The 18,427-nt window shown below is 44.6% G+C and overlaps 1 protein-coding gene across 2 annotated transcripts in view; it reads right to left on the bottom strand.

Annotated features, from left to right (window-relative positions):
- Window positions 1-18,427, bottom strand: part of LOC145342905 (tyrosine-protein kinase JAK2-like) — a 270,756-nt gene that overhangs the window by 9,966 nt on the left and 242,363 nt on the right. For both annotated transcript variants that reach the window (XM_080188485.1, XM_080188486.1), the window contains 7 exons: window positions 17,582-17,732; window positions 15,559-15,695; window positions 14,201-14,390; window positions 10,438-10,562; window positions 4,207-4,379; window positions 2,506-2,623; window positions 1,883-1,996 (listed from right to left, as the gene is read on the bottom strand). In XM_080188485.1, the coding sequence (XP_080044611.1) occupies window positions 1,883-1,996; window positions 2,506-2,623; window positions 4,207-4,379; window positions 10,438-10,562; window positions 14,201-14,390; window positions 15,559-15,695; window positions 17,582-17,732 (1,008 nt within the window). The remainder of the gene's footprint in view (window positions 1-1,882; window positions 1,997-2,505; window positions 2,624-4,206; window positions 4,380-10,437; window positions 10,563-14,200; window positions 14,391-15,558; window positions 15,696-17,581; window positions 17,733-18,427) is intronic.

Here is an 18,427-nt window from a genome sequence, read left to right as displayed (position 1 = left end):
CTCCCACACTCCAAAGATGTGTGGGTTAGGTGCAATGGCCATGCTGAATTGCCCCTAAGTGTGTCAGGGGATTAGCAAGATAAATTCCTGGGGTACTGGGAGGGGGCCTGGGGGGGATTGTTTTCAGTGCAGGTTCGATGAGCCAACTGGCCTCCCTCAGCAGGGATTCTACGATTCTTCAAGCACTTATAGACTTGGTTTATTCCAAAACTTGGCTTAGAAAATCACATACTCTGGCCCTGATACCATTTTCTTTGAGTGAATCTGCCCACTTACGGCCAATCTAGTGGAATTATGAACAGTATTTTGGTGCACATTAACAACTATTCGGGTTGGATGAAAGGTTGTGGCAGGAGGCTCATATTAAGCACCAACACTGTTACTGACCATAGCAATGGTTGAGTGGCCTGTTCCTGTGTGTGATGGAAATTCCACTTAATCTTAAATACAGCCCGCACTCATTTCTAAGAATACCTGGAGTTTAAAGTTTATCTATCAGTGTCACAAATACCCTTACATTAACACTGAAATGAAGTGAAGTCGCCACACTCCGGCACCCGTTCGGGTACGCTGAGGGAGAATTTAACATGGCCAACGCTCCTAACCAGCATGTCTTTTGGAGTGTGGGAGGAACCGGGAGCACCCAGGGGAGAACGTGCAGATTCCTCACAGATAGTGACCGAAGCTGGGAATTGAATCCCGATCCCCATGGCACTGTGAGACAGCAGTGCTAACCACAGTGCCACCATACCCCTTACAGCGTAGCTCTTTATCCCATTAGAATGAACTGGCCCAGACAAATACCAAGAAAAATCCCCTTCCTTTCCCGGTAGTAAATTCATTCATGAATTGAATTTAGATAATTGGCGTCCAGTTCCTCCTGAATTCAGACCCCTAGTACAAGCCCCCATTATCATTTGATGATACATCAGCAACCTCATTCAGAAGCACATCCTGACTTTTGGGAGGGCGGGGGGGCAAGTGGTGCATGGGGTAAGGCTCCCATCCCCTCCATTAAATAAGATCTTGGGGCTGTGACTTGGTTGCTAGTTTTCAATTGGTAAATAACTACTTTAAACAATAATCAAAATCACTACACACTATTTTTATAAGTGCACTTAGTCCAGTTTTGCAAATGAATTCGGAGAGGCAATGACTTGGTGTTATAATCTCTAGACTACTAATCCAGAAACTCATCTAATGTTCTGGGGGACCCGAGTTCAAATCCCAACACAGCAGATGGTAGAATTTGAATTCAATAAAAAAATCTGGAATTAAGAATTTAGATAAACCATTTGGTTCATTTTTGTCCTTTAGGGAAGGAACTCTGCCGCCCTTACCTGGTCTGGCCTACAGAGCCATGGTTGACTCTCAACTGTCCTAATGAAATGGCCTAGCAAGTCATCAGTCCAAGGGCAACTAGGGATGAACAATAATTGGGATTGGGTGGCAAGGTGGTTAACACTGCTGCCACACAACGCCAGGGAAACCAGGTTCGATTCCCAGCTTAGGTCACTTTGTGCAGAGTCTGCATGTTCTCCCCGTGTCTGCACGGGTGTCCTTCAGGTGCACCGGTTTCCTCCTACGGTCCGAAAGACGGGCTGGTTAGGCACATTGCTAAATTCTCCCTCGGTGTATCTGAACATGTGCTGGAGTGTGGCGACTAGGGGATTTTCACAGCAACTTCATTGCAGTGTTAACGTAAGCCTACTTGTGACACTAATAAATGAACTTTACACTTTAAACTTTAAATGCTGGCCAGCAGGCGTTGCCTATGTCCCATGGATGAATTAAAATTAAAAAAAATGAAATGACAGCTAACCACTGAGGGCAGAGTTAAAGAGAAAGCTGAGTTAAAGAGAAAGCAGCTCGCAGTCAGTACCATGTCAGGACACCCAATTGGATTTGGCAGCCTTCTATCCACTTTAAGAAGTTCAATCAAATGGAAGACAATCATTTGCCCTTGCTTGTCACTCCCGATCATGCGCATGAATTCCTGAAAATTGCAAGCAAAAATAAAAATTCACTAAACCAAATTCATCAAAGGAGAAATATCAGAAAACTAGTTAACATTTAAATCAGCAATACTTGAAAACTACCAAAATAAAACAGTGAATAAAAGTTCAGAATCTAAAAAGATGATGCCAGAACGAGGCGACTTCTTACGAACTGTCCCAAGCATACCCTCAAATTCAATCTTTCACTCTCTTTCTATGCTTTTAAAACTGAACTCTCTCTTCTGACCTTTCTCTACACCCTAGCTATGACTGTAACACCATATTCTGCACCCTCTTCTTCCGTTCTCCCCTATGTACTCAACGAATGGTGTGTTTTGTCTATATAGCGCACAAGAAACAATACTTTCACTGCTTCCCAATACATGCGACAGTAAATCAAATCAAATCGTAGTAGTAACACTCGTGAACTTTGAACAGTATTTTATATGACAGGCATTATAAAACTAAGCAGGACATCTGATTGATTCGATCGAAGTTGGAGACTCACCGATGGTGGACTTTTAGTCTTCTCGCTGTAAGTGAATAACTCGTATAGCACCACTCCAAAACTCCAGACATCTGAAGCCACTGAGAACTTGTTCTCCATCAGGGATTCCAGTGCGTACCTGTTTCAGATAGTGATAGAATCATCACGTACTCAATCATTACAACCTGAATGTTTCTGCTATATGGAAACAAAATCCCAGATGACAATATTTTTAATCCAAATAATTATTTTCTCTTCAAGTAAGATTTGCGCACCATTTTAAGACTGAGGCAATTTCTAGAATTCTTCAAATGGCAGATAAGTAGCAGGTACACGATGCACTAATAGGGCCAACATCTTCCTACTCCTGGTGTGGGAGCAACCCACTCGCAGACGCACCTAAAAACATCAGAATATAAGAGCAGGCTGTTCAACCCTTCGAGTCTGCTCCACCGCTCACTAAGATAATGGTCGGTCTTTGACCTTAACCTGATCTTTCCACACTATTCCCATATTGCTTGGTGTCCAAAAATCTTTGAAACTTTACCCTGAATGTATTCAATAACTGAGCATCTACAGTCCTCTCTGGACTATAGAATTCCGGAGTCTTCTTGTTCTCTCCCTCACCAACACACAAGGAGTAACAAAATTGCCCAATTTATTGAAATAAGTTAACACAGGTGGAATACTATCAGCAGTTCTGGTCACCCCACTACATGAAGGATGTGACTGCACTAGAGGGGGTACAGAGGAGGTTCACCAGATTGCGGGTGGCACGGCGGCACAGCGGTTAGCACTGCTGCCTCACAGCACCAGGAACCTGAATTTGATTCTTGGCTTGGGTTGCTATCTGTGCAGAGTCTGCACACGCTCCCCATGTCTGCACGGTTTTCCTCCGGGTGCTCTGGTTTCCTCCCACAGTGCAAAGGTGTGCAGGTTAGATGGATTGACCATGATAAATTGTCCCTTAGTGTCAGGGGAACTATCTAGGGTAAATGCAAGGGGTTATGGGGATAGGGCCTGGGTGGGATTGTGGTCAGTGATGACTCGATGGGCCGAATGGCTTCCTTATGCACTGGGATGGAGCATTCAAGCTATAAGGAGAGAATGGATAGGCTAGGATTGTTTATCTTAGGGCAGAGAAAACTGAGGGGGAACATAATTGAGGTGCATAAGATTATGAGGGAAATGGAATGGGCGAGTAGAGAGCTACTTGATTGAGGGGTCAATCACGAGGGGGCATAATTTTAGGGTGAGGTTCAGGAAATTCAGAGAGGACTTGAGAAAAAATAATTCACTCAGAGGGTGGTGACAATCTGGAATGCACTGCCTGGAAAGGTAGTGGATGCCGGAAACCTTACAACCTTTAAAACGTATTTGGCTGAGCACCTGAAACATCGAAACATTCAAGGATGTGGGGCGAATGCTGGAAAATTGGATTAGCGCGATTTGGTTGGTAGTTATTGTTGGTGCAGACTCGATGGGCAGTAACGCTAATCACTGTGTCGCCGTGCTTCCCCAGTACAAGTAGAAGAATGAGAAAAAGGGGGGGGTTACTGAGAGAGGTTGCTTGGTAACTGGGATTAGTGAATAATCTGTGACCAAAAAGCCCTGGCGTTGAGAGGCCAGAGTTGGAATGAGGTGCTTTGTCCTCAATTCAGGAGCCCTAATGATACACTTGGGCAAAAAGAAGAAAGATACCACATTTAGAACTGGGCTTACCAAAAGATTGGACTTTCCCCCGGTTCCTTCACCTTGTAATATTCTTTGTCTTGTGGTAAGACCTTGGTCAACCCAAAATCACCAATTTTCACCCGGTTTTCATTTTCCACCAGAATGTTGCGCGTTGCCAGGTCTCGGTGAATGTATCGCTTGGTTCCCAGATACTCCATTCCCTGTAACAACAGTCCAACAATATCATTGTCTGCATGAGTTAAATCAGTGGCGATTTCTTGGAAAGGGCCCATCCGTACCTAGGCTGTGCATTTGCTACAAAATGAACCAGCTGCTCGCAACTTTGGGTTGCAGGCGATTCTGTCCCCTGAAAATTCAGAGTTGTAATTTACAGATCTTTTGGCATGACAAATAATTCAAACTCAGCAAAATAAAATTGCCAGTGTAGTTTAGCGCCTGTGAGTGTTGATCTGCACTAGCACGAATCAATTCCAGTCTCCCGGACGACCTGGATCCATTACAGTTTGCCTATTGCCGCAACAGGTCCACAGCAGAAACAGTTTCCCTGGCTCTGCACTCAACCCTGGAACACCTAGATAACAAGGACGCCTACGTCAGACTCCTATTTATTGACTACTGCTCAGTCTTCAACACTATTATTCCCACGAAACTCATCTCCAAACTTCGTGGCCTCGGCACCTCCCTCTGTGACTGGATCCTGAACTTACTAACTCACAGGTCACAATCAGGAAGGATAGGCAACAACCCCTCCTCCACAATAATCCTCAACACCGGTGCCCCACAAGGCTGTGCTCTCAGCCCCCTACTATACTCCGTGTACACCTACGACTGTGCGGCCAAATTCCCCTCCAATTCGATTTTCAAGTTTGCTGATGATACCACTGTAGTGGATCAGATCTCAAACAATGACAAGACAGAGCACAATGTTCCTGCCCAGAAAGGGTGAAGATCTCATTTAAATAAATTTAAATATATTTAAAGGGCTTCCCCACCATCTGTTTCCCCCCAGCTAAGGAACATCCCTCTCGCCGATGTGACATCACGCTGACTAGATTGACAACAGGTTTTGAAAAATGCTAAGGCAGTTGAAGGTAACCTGTTGGGAGGTGCAAAAACAGGCCCCCGATGGGGGGGGTGCGGTGGATGTGCCCAGGCAGTGCTAAACTGCTCCCAAATGCAGATCGGGGTGTCCACTAAAAATGTGCCCTTTTCTGTGAAGATGGAGTTGCCGGCTCTCTTAGCCAGAAACTACTCCCCCAGATTTTTAGTGCACAGAGTGCCAGAGAATCTGGAGAGAAAACTCAGCTGTGCAGCTGGAAAGCCACCCACCAATTTTCTTGCACTAACCAGCACTCTGTGCACAGGGCTCGAGATTCTGTCCAATGTTTTGCACCCGTATGACTCTTCTTCAGAGGTCTGAATAATGGTCAGAAGAAGTTTATTTTTATTTATTTATTTATTAATGTCCCAAGTAGGCTTACATTAACACTGCCATTCCCTCGTTGCCGCACTCCGGCGCCTGCTTGAGAGCACTGAGGGAGAATCTAGTGTGCGTTTTGATGCAAGAGTTGATTTTGAGATCGCAGATCACAGCAACAAGAAGTTGTGTTAATTCCCCATCAGCCATTCTTGGAGAAAAGGTGCTCGAAAAGTCAGTTGCCTCCATCCCAGGTCAGAAGCACTTACCTTGTATGGTAACTATTGCCGGATTTCACTTATAGTTTTAAAATCTATGAGATGTTGTTTGGGGAAGTTTGATTCTGGTGTTAGAAAAATAGCGGGATTTTGAAACTTTAAAGATACTATGTATAGCCCATTAATGCCATTAAGTATATTTTAGTTGACTGTCTTGGTTAATAAATATTTATTTTGTTTATAAGTTCGTAAGATATAAGGGTAGAATTAGGCCGTTCGGCCCATCATGTCCACTCCGCCATTCGATCATGGCTGATATGGTCCTCATCCCCATTTTCCTGCCTTTTCCCCATAACCCTTCAACCCATTACCAATTAACAATCTGTCTAACTCCTTCTTAAATTTACTCACTGTCCCAACATCCACCGCACTTTCGGATAGCAGATTCCACAGATTCACAACCCTTTGGCAGTAGTTTCTCCTCAACTCTGTTTTAAATTTGCTACCCCTTGTCCTAAGACTATTTAGGACCTCTCATCTTAGAATGTCCCACAACAGGAAGTATCCGCTCCACGCCATATATGCAGCATGGTGGCACTGGGTTCAATTCTGGCCTCAGGTTACTGTCTGTGTGGAATTCGCACTATGTCTGTGTGGGTATCATTCAGATGCTCTGCTTTCCTCCCACAATCCAAGGATATGCAGGTTAGATGGATTGACCATCTAAATAGAGCAGAAGAGAGAACCTGGGTGTGACATTCTTTGAGAGTGGGTGCAGACTTCGTGGCCTCTTTCTTCACTGTAAGGATTCCACGGTTCGATTTCAAAAACATCTGGTATTCTTTCCCTGGTCTTCACAACTTTCCTCATATTATGGTGGCATTGCAGCACGGTGGCACAGCAGTTACACTGCTGCCTCACAGTGCCAGGGACGGGGGTTCAATTCCGGCCTTGGGTGAATCTCTGTGTTCTCCCCATATCTGCGTGGGTTTCCTCCAGATGCTCTGGTTTCCTCCCACAGTCCACAGATCTGTAGATTAGCTGGATTAGCCATGGTAAACGTGTGAGGTTACAGCGATAGGGTGGGAGGAAGAGGGCCTGGGTAAGATACTCTGTCAGGAGTCCATGCAGGCTGGATGGCCAGAATGGCCTCTTCTGCACTACAGGGAATCTATGATGGTGATTATATCAAATTGCAAAATACAATTAGGAACCGGCATTCTAGGTTTCTTTTCTGGAATTCGGAATACCCTAACATTTGACATCAGCTGTGCTCTTAACACTAATGTTTCCAATAAGAGCAACACAATATGATGCCTTGTGATGACAATTAACTGGATTCACTAGATTTGGTTTCGTTTGAAAAACCAGGGAATAAGTCAGCAGGACAGGAGAATTCTGAACCAAAATCTCCAATTCAACCCAAAGCTGCCCTCTTGTGGCTAAACAGAAGCATTGAAGAAATCAAAAACTTCACTGAGTTTTCCAAGGCTATACATGTTCAGTGTCACCAACAGTTTGATATTCTCAGCAACATTTTGTAAGAATGAAAACCATCTGCGGGGATTATTCTCACTGCACTTGCAGTAATAAATGGCATGCAGCCTCCTTGTTGGCCCTCAGTTTGGGATGTGACAGGGTCACTGAGTTCCTGACTCCATTATAATTTTGGTCCAAACGTGGACTTAAGCTGAATTACTGAGGTAAAGTGAGATGGACTGTGCAGGATGTCAAGGCAGCATTTGAGTGAGTGTGGCATTAAGAAGCCTGAGCGAAATGGAAGGCAAGGGGAACCAGTGGAAAAGGCTCCACTGGTTGGAATCAAAACTGGTACCAAGGCTAGTTTTGAGAGGTTACTGAAAGCCAATCATCTCAGTTCCAGGACATCACTGCTGGAGTTCCTCAGCATAGTGTCCTCAACCCAACCATCTTCAGCTGCTTCATCAATGACCTTGCTTCCAACAGGTTAGACCTATACTCTCTGGAATTTAGGAGAATGAGGAGAGATCAAATTGAGGTATACAAGATGATAAAAGGTATGGATAAAGTAGATGTGGAGCGGATGCTTCCCCTTATCCAAAGACTATGACCTATCGGCCTAGGGGCATTCTAGGATTATCGTCATAGTCTAGAATAAGGGTTGCAAATTTAAAACACAATTGAGGAGGAGCTACTTCTCCCAAAGGATTGTGAATCTGTGGAATTCGCTACCCCAAAGTGCGGTGGATGTTGGGATAGTGAGTAAACTTAAGGAGGAGTTAGACAGATTTTTAATTGGTAATGGATTGAACGGTTATGGGGAGAAGGCAGAAAAATGGGGATGAGGACCATATCAGCCATGATCGAATGGCGGAACGGATTCGATGGGCCAAATGCCCTAATTCTGTTCCTATATCTTATGAACTTATAGGGTCAGAAGTGGGGATGCTTGTTGATGACTGAACAATGTTCAGCAACATGGAAAAATAAGAGAAGCCTCTACTGTCCCACCTCATCACCGTATCTCATCATTCACCTGGAGTGCAGAAATCAGTCCATTTCGGCCTTTGACCTGCTGGATCACTCAGCTTTTAGTCTGTGTGTGTCCAGGCAGAGGGTTTTCCTAAGGCAGTTATCATTTGCGACCCCTCAATGACTGAAGATGTCCATATTCAAATACAACAAGACCTGGACAATATCCAGGCTCGGGATGAAAAGCGGCAAGTAACATTTGTGCCACACAAGTGCCAAGCAATGACCATCTTTAGGAAGAGATGTGTGTGTTTTCTCCGGGTATTCTGGTTTCCTGTAACAGTCCAAAGACGTGCGGGTTAGGTGGATTGGCCATGCTAAATTGCCCCTAGTGTCAGGGGATTAGCAGGGTAAACATGTGGGATTACAGGGTGCGATTGTGGTCGGTGCAGACACGATGGGCTGTATGGCCTCCTTCTGCACTGTAGCGATTCTATGAATTCTGTTCTCATTGCTGAAACTTCCACTATCAACATCCTGGGAGGAAGGGTGGTTTACTATTGACCAGAAACTGAACTAGGCTATCAATATAAATACTGTGGCTACAAGAGCAGGTCAGAGGCTGCAAATTCTGTGGCAAGTGACTCAACTCCTGACTAGCCCAAAGTCTGTCTACCACCTACAAGGCACAAGTCAGGAATACTCTCCACTTGCCTGCATGTCTGATTTGTCTAGGAGACAAAAGCAATTATGTGTCAACAGTAATCCCTGGCCTGTAGGCTACCTCATGAATGAGAAAGACACCAGATAAATGCAAATCCTTCCTTCTGGAACATCACATGTGACCGACAAACTTCAAGCATCAAAAGTAAAACTAAACCCATTAAACATCAGTAATAAGTAGTGATGGGAATGCACGTTTAACAAAATATTTACAGTGCAGAAACATCCCTTTCAGTTCATCAGGGGCATGTGTGCATTTTGGTCCCACATAAGCAAGCCCCCTGCTGCCTTTTATTAGTATATCCTTCTATACTATTGCCCTGGTGTTTATCTAGCTTCTCTTAAATGCGCTCTGAAGAAGTGCGATATAGACTCAAAATGTTAAATATGTCTCTCGCTCCGCAGATGCTGTCAGACTTACTGGGTTGTATCAGTATTTTCTCTTTTTGTTCACTTTAAATGTATGCACTATTTGCATCAACTGTTGCTTGTGGTATACATTCTAACACTGTCTGGGTAGAGACGTTGCTTGTGGAAGGATTCCACTGATCATCTGTAAGTCTGAGGGGCGGCACGGTGGCACAGTGCTTAGCACCGCTGCCACACAGCACCAGGGACCTGGGTTTGTTTCCCGGCTTGGGTCACTGTCTGTGTGGAGTTTGCACATTCTCCCCGTGTCTGCGTGAGTTTCCTCTGGGTGCTCCGGTTTCCTCCCACAGTCCGAAAGACATGCTGGATACGTGCGTTGGGCATGCTAAATTCTGTCTCGGTGTACCTGAACAGGCATCAGAGCATGGCGACTAGAGGATTATCACAGGATTGTAACTTCAATACAGACTTAATGTAAGCCTACTTGAGACACTAATAAATAAAGTTTAAAACTTTAATTGAATATAAATTAGAGTGCAGTTAATTAACCTCACTGTCAGTTATAGCTAAAGCAAGGAGACTTCACCTGTGAAGGCAGTGCATTTGACTGTATTTGTACTGAAACTCAGCCAGCTTGGTATGGTTCCTGTTCTGTCCAAGACTACAAGAAACTACAAACGTAGCCCAGTCCATCACACAAACCAGCCTCCCATCCATTGATTCCATCTATGCTGCCTTGGAAGAGCAACCATCATAATTAAGGACTCCACGCACCCTGGACATTCCGTCTTCCGCCCTCTTCTTTCGGGAAAAAGATACAAAAGTCTGAAGTCATGTACCAACCGACTCAAGAACAGCTTCTTCCCTGCTGCTGTCAGACTTCTGAATGGACCTACCTCACATTAAGTTGATCTTTCTTTGCACCTAGCAATGACGGCATCACTACATTGTACACCCTCGCTTTTCCTTCTCTACAAGTGGTATGCTTTGTCTGTATCGTGCGCAGGAAACAATACTTTAATACACGTGACAATAATAAATCAAATTAAAGCTGCCCATTCTTCCATAGTAATAGATTACCTTGCAGATCTGAGAGGCATATGCAAGTAGTTTCTTGTGATCAATACGATCTTTATTCTTCTGTAAATAGTCACGTAAGCTTCCGTGAGGTAGGTACTCCATAATTAGTTTCAGGTTTTTCCGCCCTGTTCAGATAAAAACAAAACTCGTTGGTGTGAGAATCCAATATTGTGCATATAGAAATTTGTGTTTTGAGAGATTTTATTCTTTCATGGGATGTGGGCATCACTGGCAAGGCAAGCATATGCTGAAATAACTGATGCATGTAAAAATGGTATAACAATTATCGTGGGGATTTTAATCTACGTATCAATTGGTCAATCCGGGTTGGTCAAGGCAGCCTTGAGGAGGTGTTCATAGAATGTATCCGCGATAGCTTCCTTGAACAGTATCTAATGGAGCCAACGAGGGAGCAGCTATCCTAGATCTGGTCCTGTGTAATGAGACAGGAATAATTAGTGATCTTACAGTTAGGGATCCTCTCCGAAGAAGTGATCGCAGAATGGTTGAATTTGAGTGTGAGAAGGTAAAATCCAATACCAGTGTCTTGTGCTTAAACAAAGGAGACTACAATGGGATGAGGGAGGAGTTGGCTAATGTAAACTGGGAGAAAAAAACTTTATAGTGGGACAATTGAGGAACAGTAGAGGACTTTCAAAATGATCTTTCACAGTGCTCAGCAGAAGTATATACCAGTGATAAGGAAGGATTGTAGAAAATGAGATAATCAGACATGGATATCTAAGGAAATAAAGGAAGGTATCAAACTGAAAGAAAATGCATACAAAGTGGCTACGATTAGTGGGGAACTAAAGGATTGGGAAATCTTTGAAGGTCAACAGAAAGCCACAAAAAAAAAGCCATACAGAAAAGTAAGACAGATTATGAGAGTAAACTAGCTCAGAATATAAAAACAGAAACCAAAAATTTCTACAAATATATAAAATGAAAAAGAGTGGCTAAAGTAAACATTTGTGCTTTAGAGGGCGAGAAGGGGGATTTAATAACGGAAATGGCTGAGGCATTGAACAGATATTTTGTGTTGGTCTTCACAGTGGAAGACACAAATAAAAGGCCAAAAATCAATGACAGGAAGATTACGGCAGTGAGGACCTAGAAACTATCATTATCATGAAACAGGTAGTGATGGGCAAGCTAATGGAGTTAAAGGTAAACAAGTTTCCTGGTCCTGATGGAATGCATCCAGGGTACAAAAAGAGATGGCAGGGGAAATAACAAATGCACGAGTGGTAATTTACCAAAATTTGCTGGACTCTGGGGTGGTTCTCGCAGATTGAAAAACAGCAAATGCAATGCCACTGTTTAGAAAAGGAGATGGATGAAAAGACAGGTAACTACAGGCCAGTTAGCTTAACTTCTATAGTAGGGAAAATGCTTGAATCTATCATCAACGAAGAAATAGTGAGATATCTGGATATAAATTGTCCTATTGGAAAGATGCAGCATGGGTTCATGAGAGGCAGGTCATGTCTGACTAATTTGGTGGAATTCTTTGAGAATGTTACATGTGCAGTGGACAATGGGGAACCTGTGGATGTGGTGTATCTGGATTTCCAGAAGGCATTTGACAGGGTGCCGCACAAAGGCTGCTGCGTATGGTAAAGGTGCACAGTGTTACGGGTAATGTACTAGCATGGATAGAGGATTGGTTAACTAACAGAAAGCAAAGAGTGGGGGGTAAATGGGTGTTTTTCTGATTGGCAATCAGTGACTTGTGGTGCGTCTCAGGGATCAGTGTTGGGACCGCAATTGTTTACAGTTTACATAGATGATTTGGAGTTGGGGACCAAGTGTAGTGTGTCAAAATTCGCAGATGATGCTAAGATGAGAGGCTGAGCAAAGTGTGCAGAGGATGCTGAAAGTCTGCAAAGGGATATGGATAGTCTAAGTGAGTGGGCGAGCACCTGGCAGATGGAGTATAATGTTGGTAAATGTGAGGTCATCTATTTTGGGAGGAATAACAGCAAAATGGACTACTATTTATATGGTAAAAAATTGCAGCGTGCTGCTGTGCAGAGGGATCGGAATCACAAGGAGTTGGTTTGCAGGTAATTAAGAAGCAAATGGAATTTTGTCCTTCATTGCGAGAGGGATGGAGATTAAAAACAGTGAGGTTACGTTACAGCTATATAAGGTGCTGGGGAGACCACACCTGGAGTACTGTGTAGAGTTTTGGTCTCCTTACTTGAGAAAGGATAAACTGGCACTGGAGGGGGTGCAGAGGAGATTCACTCGGTTGATTCCGGAGTTGAGAGAGTTGGCTTAAGAGGAGAGACTGAGTAGACTGGGGCTATATTCATTGGCATTCAGAAGTGTGAGGGAGATCTTATAGAAACATATAAAATTATGAAGGAAATAGATAAGATAGAGGCAGGGTGAAACTAACATTAGGGGACATGGCCTCAAAATGAAGGGGAGCAGATTTAGGACTGAGGGGAACTTCACACAAACGATTGTGAATCTGTGGAATTCCCTGCCCAGTGAAGCAATTGAGGCTACCTCATTAAATGTTTTTAAGGCAAGGATAAATTTTTGAAGAGTAAAGGAATTATGGGTTATGGTGAGCGGGCAGGTAAGTGGAGCTGAGTCCACGAAAAGATCAGCCATGATCATACTGAATGGCGGAGCAGGCTTGAGGGGTCAGATAGCCTACTCCTGCTCCTACTTCTTATGTTCTTATGTCCCGTCCCTAATTGCCCTTGAACTGAGTGGCTTATTGGGCCATTTCTGAGGGCATTTAAGAGTCAACTAGATTACTGTGGCTATGAAGTCACATGTAGACCAGACTGGGTAAGGAAGGCAGAATTCCTTCCTTAAAGGGCAGTAGTGAACCAGGTGGGTTTTTACAACAATCATTGACAGTTGTTATTTTCACCATTACTGAGAATAGCTTTATATTCCAGATCTACTAATTGAATTTAAATTCCACCATGCCCCATGAACATTAATGCGGGTGTCTAAATAACAAGCCCAGTGACGTTACTACTTTCTCACCATCCCCCCTCAAGTCAGCACCCACAACAGTGCAGGAATCCTTCCGAGGGGCATTGGGACCAGTAGCGTGACTTAACCACTCAATTCTCTGGAGTGGGACTTTATAGAATCTTACAGTGCAGAAGGAGGCCATTCGGCCCATTGAGTCTGCACCGACCACAATCCCATCCAGGCCGTACCCCCATAACACCATGCATTGACCCTATCTAGTCCCCCTGTCTCTAAGGGGCAATTTTACTATGGCCAATCAACATAATCCTCACATCTTTGGAGTTTGGGAGGAAACTGGAGCACTTGGATGGAACCCATGGAGACATGGGGAGAATGTGCAAACGCCACACACAGGCAATCACCCAAGCTGGGAATCAAACCCGGGTCCCAGGCAATGTTAACCACTGTGCCATCATGCCCCCCTACATACTCAGCCACGGGTAGCGATTACCTGTACCCAATCTCTCCTTGAATCACAGTGACTGCCATACTGAGCTACAGTGACCTTTGCGATCATGATCTGCTTAGGTCTCAGTTTGAACGTGCCAGTGGCTGAGACTGATCCAGCCAGCGGGGCTAGCTCCCACTCTTGTCCTTTGCATGGGGGATTTCTCCAGCAGCCATGAAATGAAACCCAAAGGGAATTATTCCCGTGGGGGAGCTGGAACAAGGCAACAACCTTGAACGTTTGCAGCGTGACTCTCAGTGAGGGATCACTGTGCGTTGAAGTTTTACAGCTTAGACTGATTTGACTTACCAATGCTGTAGCAGACGCCTTTATACTTGACAATGTTGTCATGCTGAAGGGACTTCAGGATTTCGATTTCTCTTTCAAAGTCGCGAACGTGCTCGGCCGTGCTCTGCTGCAGCTTCTTCACTGCCACCACGTCGCCCGTGCTGTCCTGGAGTGGGTCATAGCGGCAGAGCTCAACACTGCCAAAATTACCCTGCGAGGGAGGAGGAACACTGGATTAGGCTGCCGAATGGAGTCGCGCACTCTGTTTTGAATGAAAACTCCACAAAATATGGACAAAATATATCGAACCAGAAGTGACACGTGAAAATGAGTGGGAGTTTGTTCAGGTTCTCCCCATGGTTCCACGCTGTAAAAATGACTCTGCGCTCAAAAATGTACCATTGCACGTACCAAAAATAATTCAACTCATTTTGAAATGATCTTGTTTAAGGAAAGTCAAGTGTTGTCAATACAATCAAAGGGTGGAATTTTACCGGCATGTCCGCCTGAGGTTCATACAATCCCGCCTGAGACCAACGCAGAATGTCGTTCTCCAAGTGCTTGCCCACCCCCGGAATTGGGGAGGGCCTGCCGGTAAAATTCAGGCTATAGAATCGCTACAGTGCGGAAGGGGGCCATTTGACCCATTGAGACCGTACTGACAACAATCCCAACCAGGACCTATCCCAGTACACTATGTATTCACCCTGCTAATTTCTCTGATACTAAGTGGCAATTTAGCATGGCCAATCGACCTAACCTGCACATCTCTACTGTGGGGAGGAAACCGGAGCATCCGGAAGAAACCCCCAGAGACATGGGGAGAACATGCAAACTCCACACGGACAGTGACCCAAGGCTGGAATGGAACCCAGGTCCCTGGTGCTGTGAGGCAGCAGTGCTAACCACTGTGCCACCATGCCGCCCAATACTTACAGGTTAAAGTTAACTTACTGGTCATAGGTTGGCTTATTTTAACACTGCAATGAAGCTACTGTAAAAAACCCCTAATCGCCACACTCCGGTGCCTGTTCGGCTACAATGAGGGAGAATTTAGCACCTGACCAGTACATTTTTCGGACTGTGGGAGGAAACGGAAGAACCCGGAAGAAATCCACGCGTACACGGGGAGAACGCGCAAACTCCACACGGACAGTGACCTGAGGCCGGAATTGAACCTGGGTCCCTGGCACTGTGAGGCAGCAGTGCTAACCACTGTGCCACCAAATCCTTGAGTGTTTTTGGAGTGCCTCCTATTCATAGTTCAGAGCAACGTGTTCTACAACGTAGGTTACTCTTGCAAGCGTTTGATCTGTGCAGCAAGATAAATTAACCGGAGTTCAGACTAGATTGAAGTGGTAAACCACATGAATTATTACCTTGCCCAACTGTTGTAAGAATATGAGATGCCGTTCCTCAAACTGGGCTGGATCGTCGCTTGCACAAGTACCAAGGAAGCCAAGAGCCCCGCCTCGCATGTTTGGCAGCAGGTCACTTTCAGCCAATAACTCATAATCTGTAGGACAAACAATAATCTGCTTCAAATAGAGGTTTCAATTTAATAAACAGCCTCTTCTCTAATCGAGGTCTCTTGCCTTCATGTGGATATATGATCAAAAAAACAGAACAGACTTGAATATTTATGTTGTTTTTGCACCACGACCAGACATCTTTTTTAATTCATTCATGGAGACATGGGAATATTTATTGCCCGTGGGCAATTGTGAGTGAACCACATTGCTGTGGCTCTGGAGTCACATGTAGCCCAAACCAAGTAACGAAAGGCAGATTTCCTTCTCAAAAGGGCATTAGCGAACCAGATGGGTTTTTCCGACAATTGTTTCATGGTCATCAGCAGATTCTTGATTCCAGATTTTTTTTAACTGAATTCAAATTCCACCATCTGCCGTGACAGGATTTGAAGCCAAGTCCCAAACATTAGCTGAGATTCTGGATTAGCAGCCGAGCAATAATACCATGAAGCCACCCCAAAGTGATTTACAGCCAATGAAATATCTTTAAACAATATAGCAAACGCACCAATCAATTTGTGCACAGCAAGCTCCCACCAACAGAAATGTGTTAATGACCACGTAATTTTTTTTGTGTGTGATGATAATTGGGGGATAAATATTGGTCAGGACACTGGGGGTAATTCCACTGTTCTTCTTTGAAATAGTACCATGGCATTTTCTACATCTGCTTGAGGGAGCAGACGGGGCTTTGGTTTAATGTCTCATCTGAAAGATAGCACCTCTGACACCACAGCACTCCCTTGGTGCTACACTGGCATATCGGCCTAGCTTTTTGTGCTCAAGTTCTGGAGTAGGACTCAAACACATAACTTTCTGACTCGGAGGCAAGAACGAGAGCCCCAGGCACAAGAAGCTTTGCTTTCTTCAGGAAAACCTCAGGGGTGCTCAAATGCCAATGCTGCACTCTGAAGTAAAGTCATTTGTACGGCAAAGTTATTTAATGTTTCTTTGGAAAGCGTGGCCTGAATTTCACAATAGTTACTACTTCACAGAGCAGCAGAGACCAACCAAAACATTGGTGTTTTTGAAGAAATCATGGAGGTTTGAGGCCAAGGGATTGTCCTCATGTGGCGATTTCTCATTTTAACTCCACCCTAGTGGATGTTCTTTTTCAATTGGCTTTCTTTTCCAGAGTCCATAAAACATTTTCCACAGAAACTGAGCAAACCCGCGATAAGGTTTGAGAAACTCAAAATGAACCCCAAAGTCAGGCAGACGGGCAGAGTGCTGAGAATTGGTAGACTTGTGAAAATTCCATGTCCTCAGTCAGGATGCTGGACCCAAACCCCAATTATGAAGCCAGACTAGACCTTAACAATTTTCTCTTTTGGCATAAACATGAGGAAAGGATGCTTTGCCTCAAGGATAATTTCACTAATGGGCCTGGCTGAAACTTATGCTTCAACTGGTCATGGATATTCTCTTAAGAAAGATCTTTAAAGTTTATTTATTAGAGTCACAAGTGGGCTTACATTGACACTGCAATGAACTCATGGTGAAAATCCCCTCATTGCCACACTCCAGCGCCTGTTTGGGTACACTGAGGGTGAATTTAATATGGCCAATGCAGCAAACCAGCATGTTTCTCAGACTGTGGGAGAAAACTGCAGTACCTGGAGGAAACCCACGCAGACACAGGGAGAACGTGCAAACTTCACACAGTAACTCAAGTCACGAATCAAACCCAGGTCCCTGGCAATGTGAAGAAGCAATGCTAACCACTGTGCCACCCTATTTTTACCAGTCAAGCCAACCCCAAACTATGCGGCTTGAAAAATGCAGCAGTGATCAAAGCAGATGAACAGTGGGAGGTGGTACAGTTTGATCTCATTTGCTTCAGAATTGGGAGGAGGAGGGAGTCACACACCTGGGGTGAAGAGGCTGTTCAGGTCACGTATTATGGCTCGAAATGAAGGCCGGAAGTCTGGGTCATAGTTCATGCACTGATTGATGAGGTTAGCTAGCTCTAACCACTTTGGCGCAGGAAGCTGATGCTTATCCTCGTAAAACTGCAGTTTCTGTCCAAAGAGAAAGCAAACCATTTCAACACCAGGTTAAACAGATTTCCAAAAGTCAACGCAGGCTAACAGATAGTGCATCAAACTTCAGAAACGTCTGCACGTTTTCACTGAAGGAAAAATAGAAATTATACATGAAAGAAAATGCCAAAGGACTGACAATCCCAAAGGCAAAAAGGAGCAAGCTGCGCAAGGATATTTTGGCCTTGGAGGGAGTGCAGAGGAGGTTTACTAGGCTGATGCCGGAGTTGAGGGGGTTGAGCTATGAGGAGAGGCTGAATAAACTAGGCTTGTACTCGTTAGAGTTTAGAAGAATGAGGGGAGATCTCATTGAGACGTATAAGATGATGAATGGGATGGATAGGATAGAGGTGGAAAGACTCTTCCCGCTCAGAAAGGACAGTAGGACTAGGGGGCACAGCCTCAAGATAAAGGGGAGGCAGTTTAGAACGGAGTTGAGGAGGAACTTCTTCACTCAAAGGGTGGTGAATCTCTGGAATTCTCTGCCCGTTGAAGTGGTGGAGGCTGCCTCGCTAAATATTTTTAAGAAGCGGGTTGATGGGTTCTTGATAAGGGAGGGGATTAAGGGTTATGGGGAGAGGGCGGGAAAGTGGAACTGAGCCACGACAGATCAGCCATGATCTTATTGAATGGCGGGGCAGGCTCGAAGGGCTGGATGGCCTACTCCTGCTCCT

This window comes from Carcharhinus amblyrhynchos, chromosome 5 (assembly GCF_965287045.1).
Source record: "Carcharhinus amblyrhynchos chromosome 5, sCarAmb.v2.hapA, whole genome shotgun sequence".
NCBI lineage: Eukaryota > Metazoa > Chordata > Chondrichthyes > Carcharhiniformes > Carcharhinidae > Carcharhinus > Carcharhinus amblyrhynchos.
Note: the sequence above shows the minus strand (reverse complement) of the source record. Positions and strands in the feature narration are given on the sequence as shown.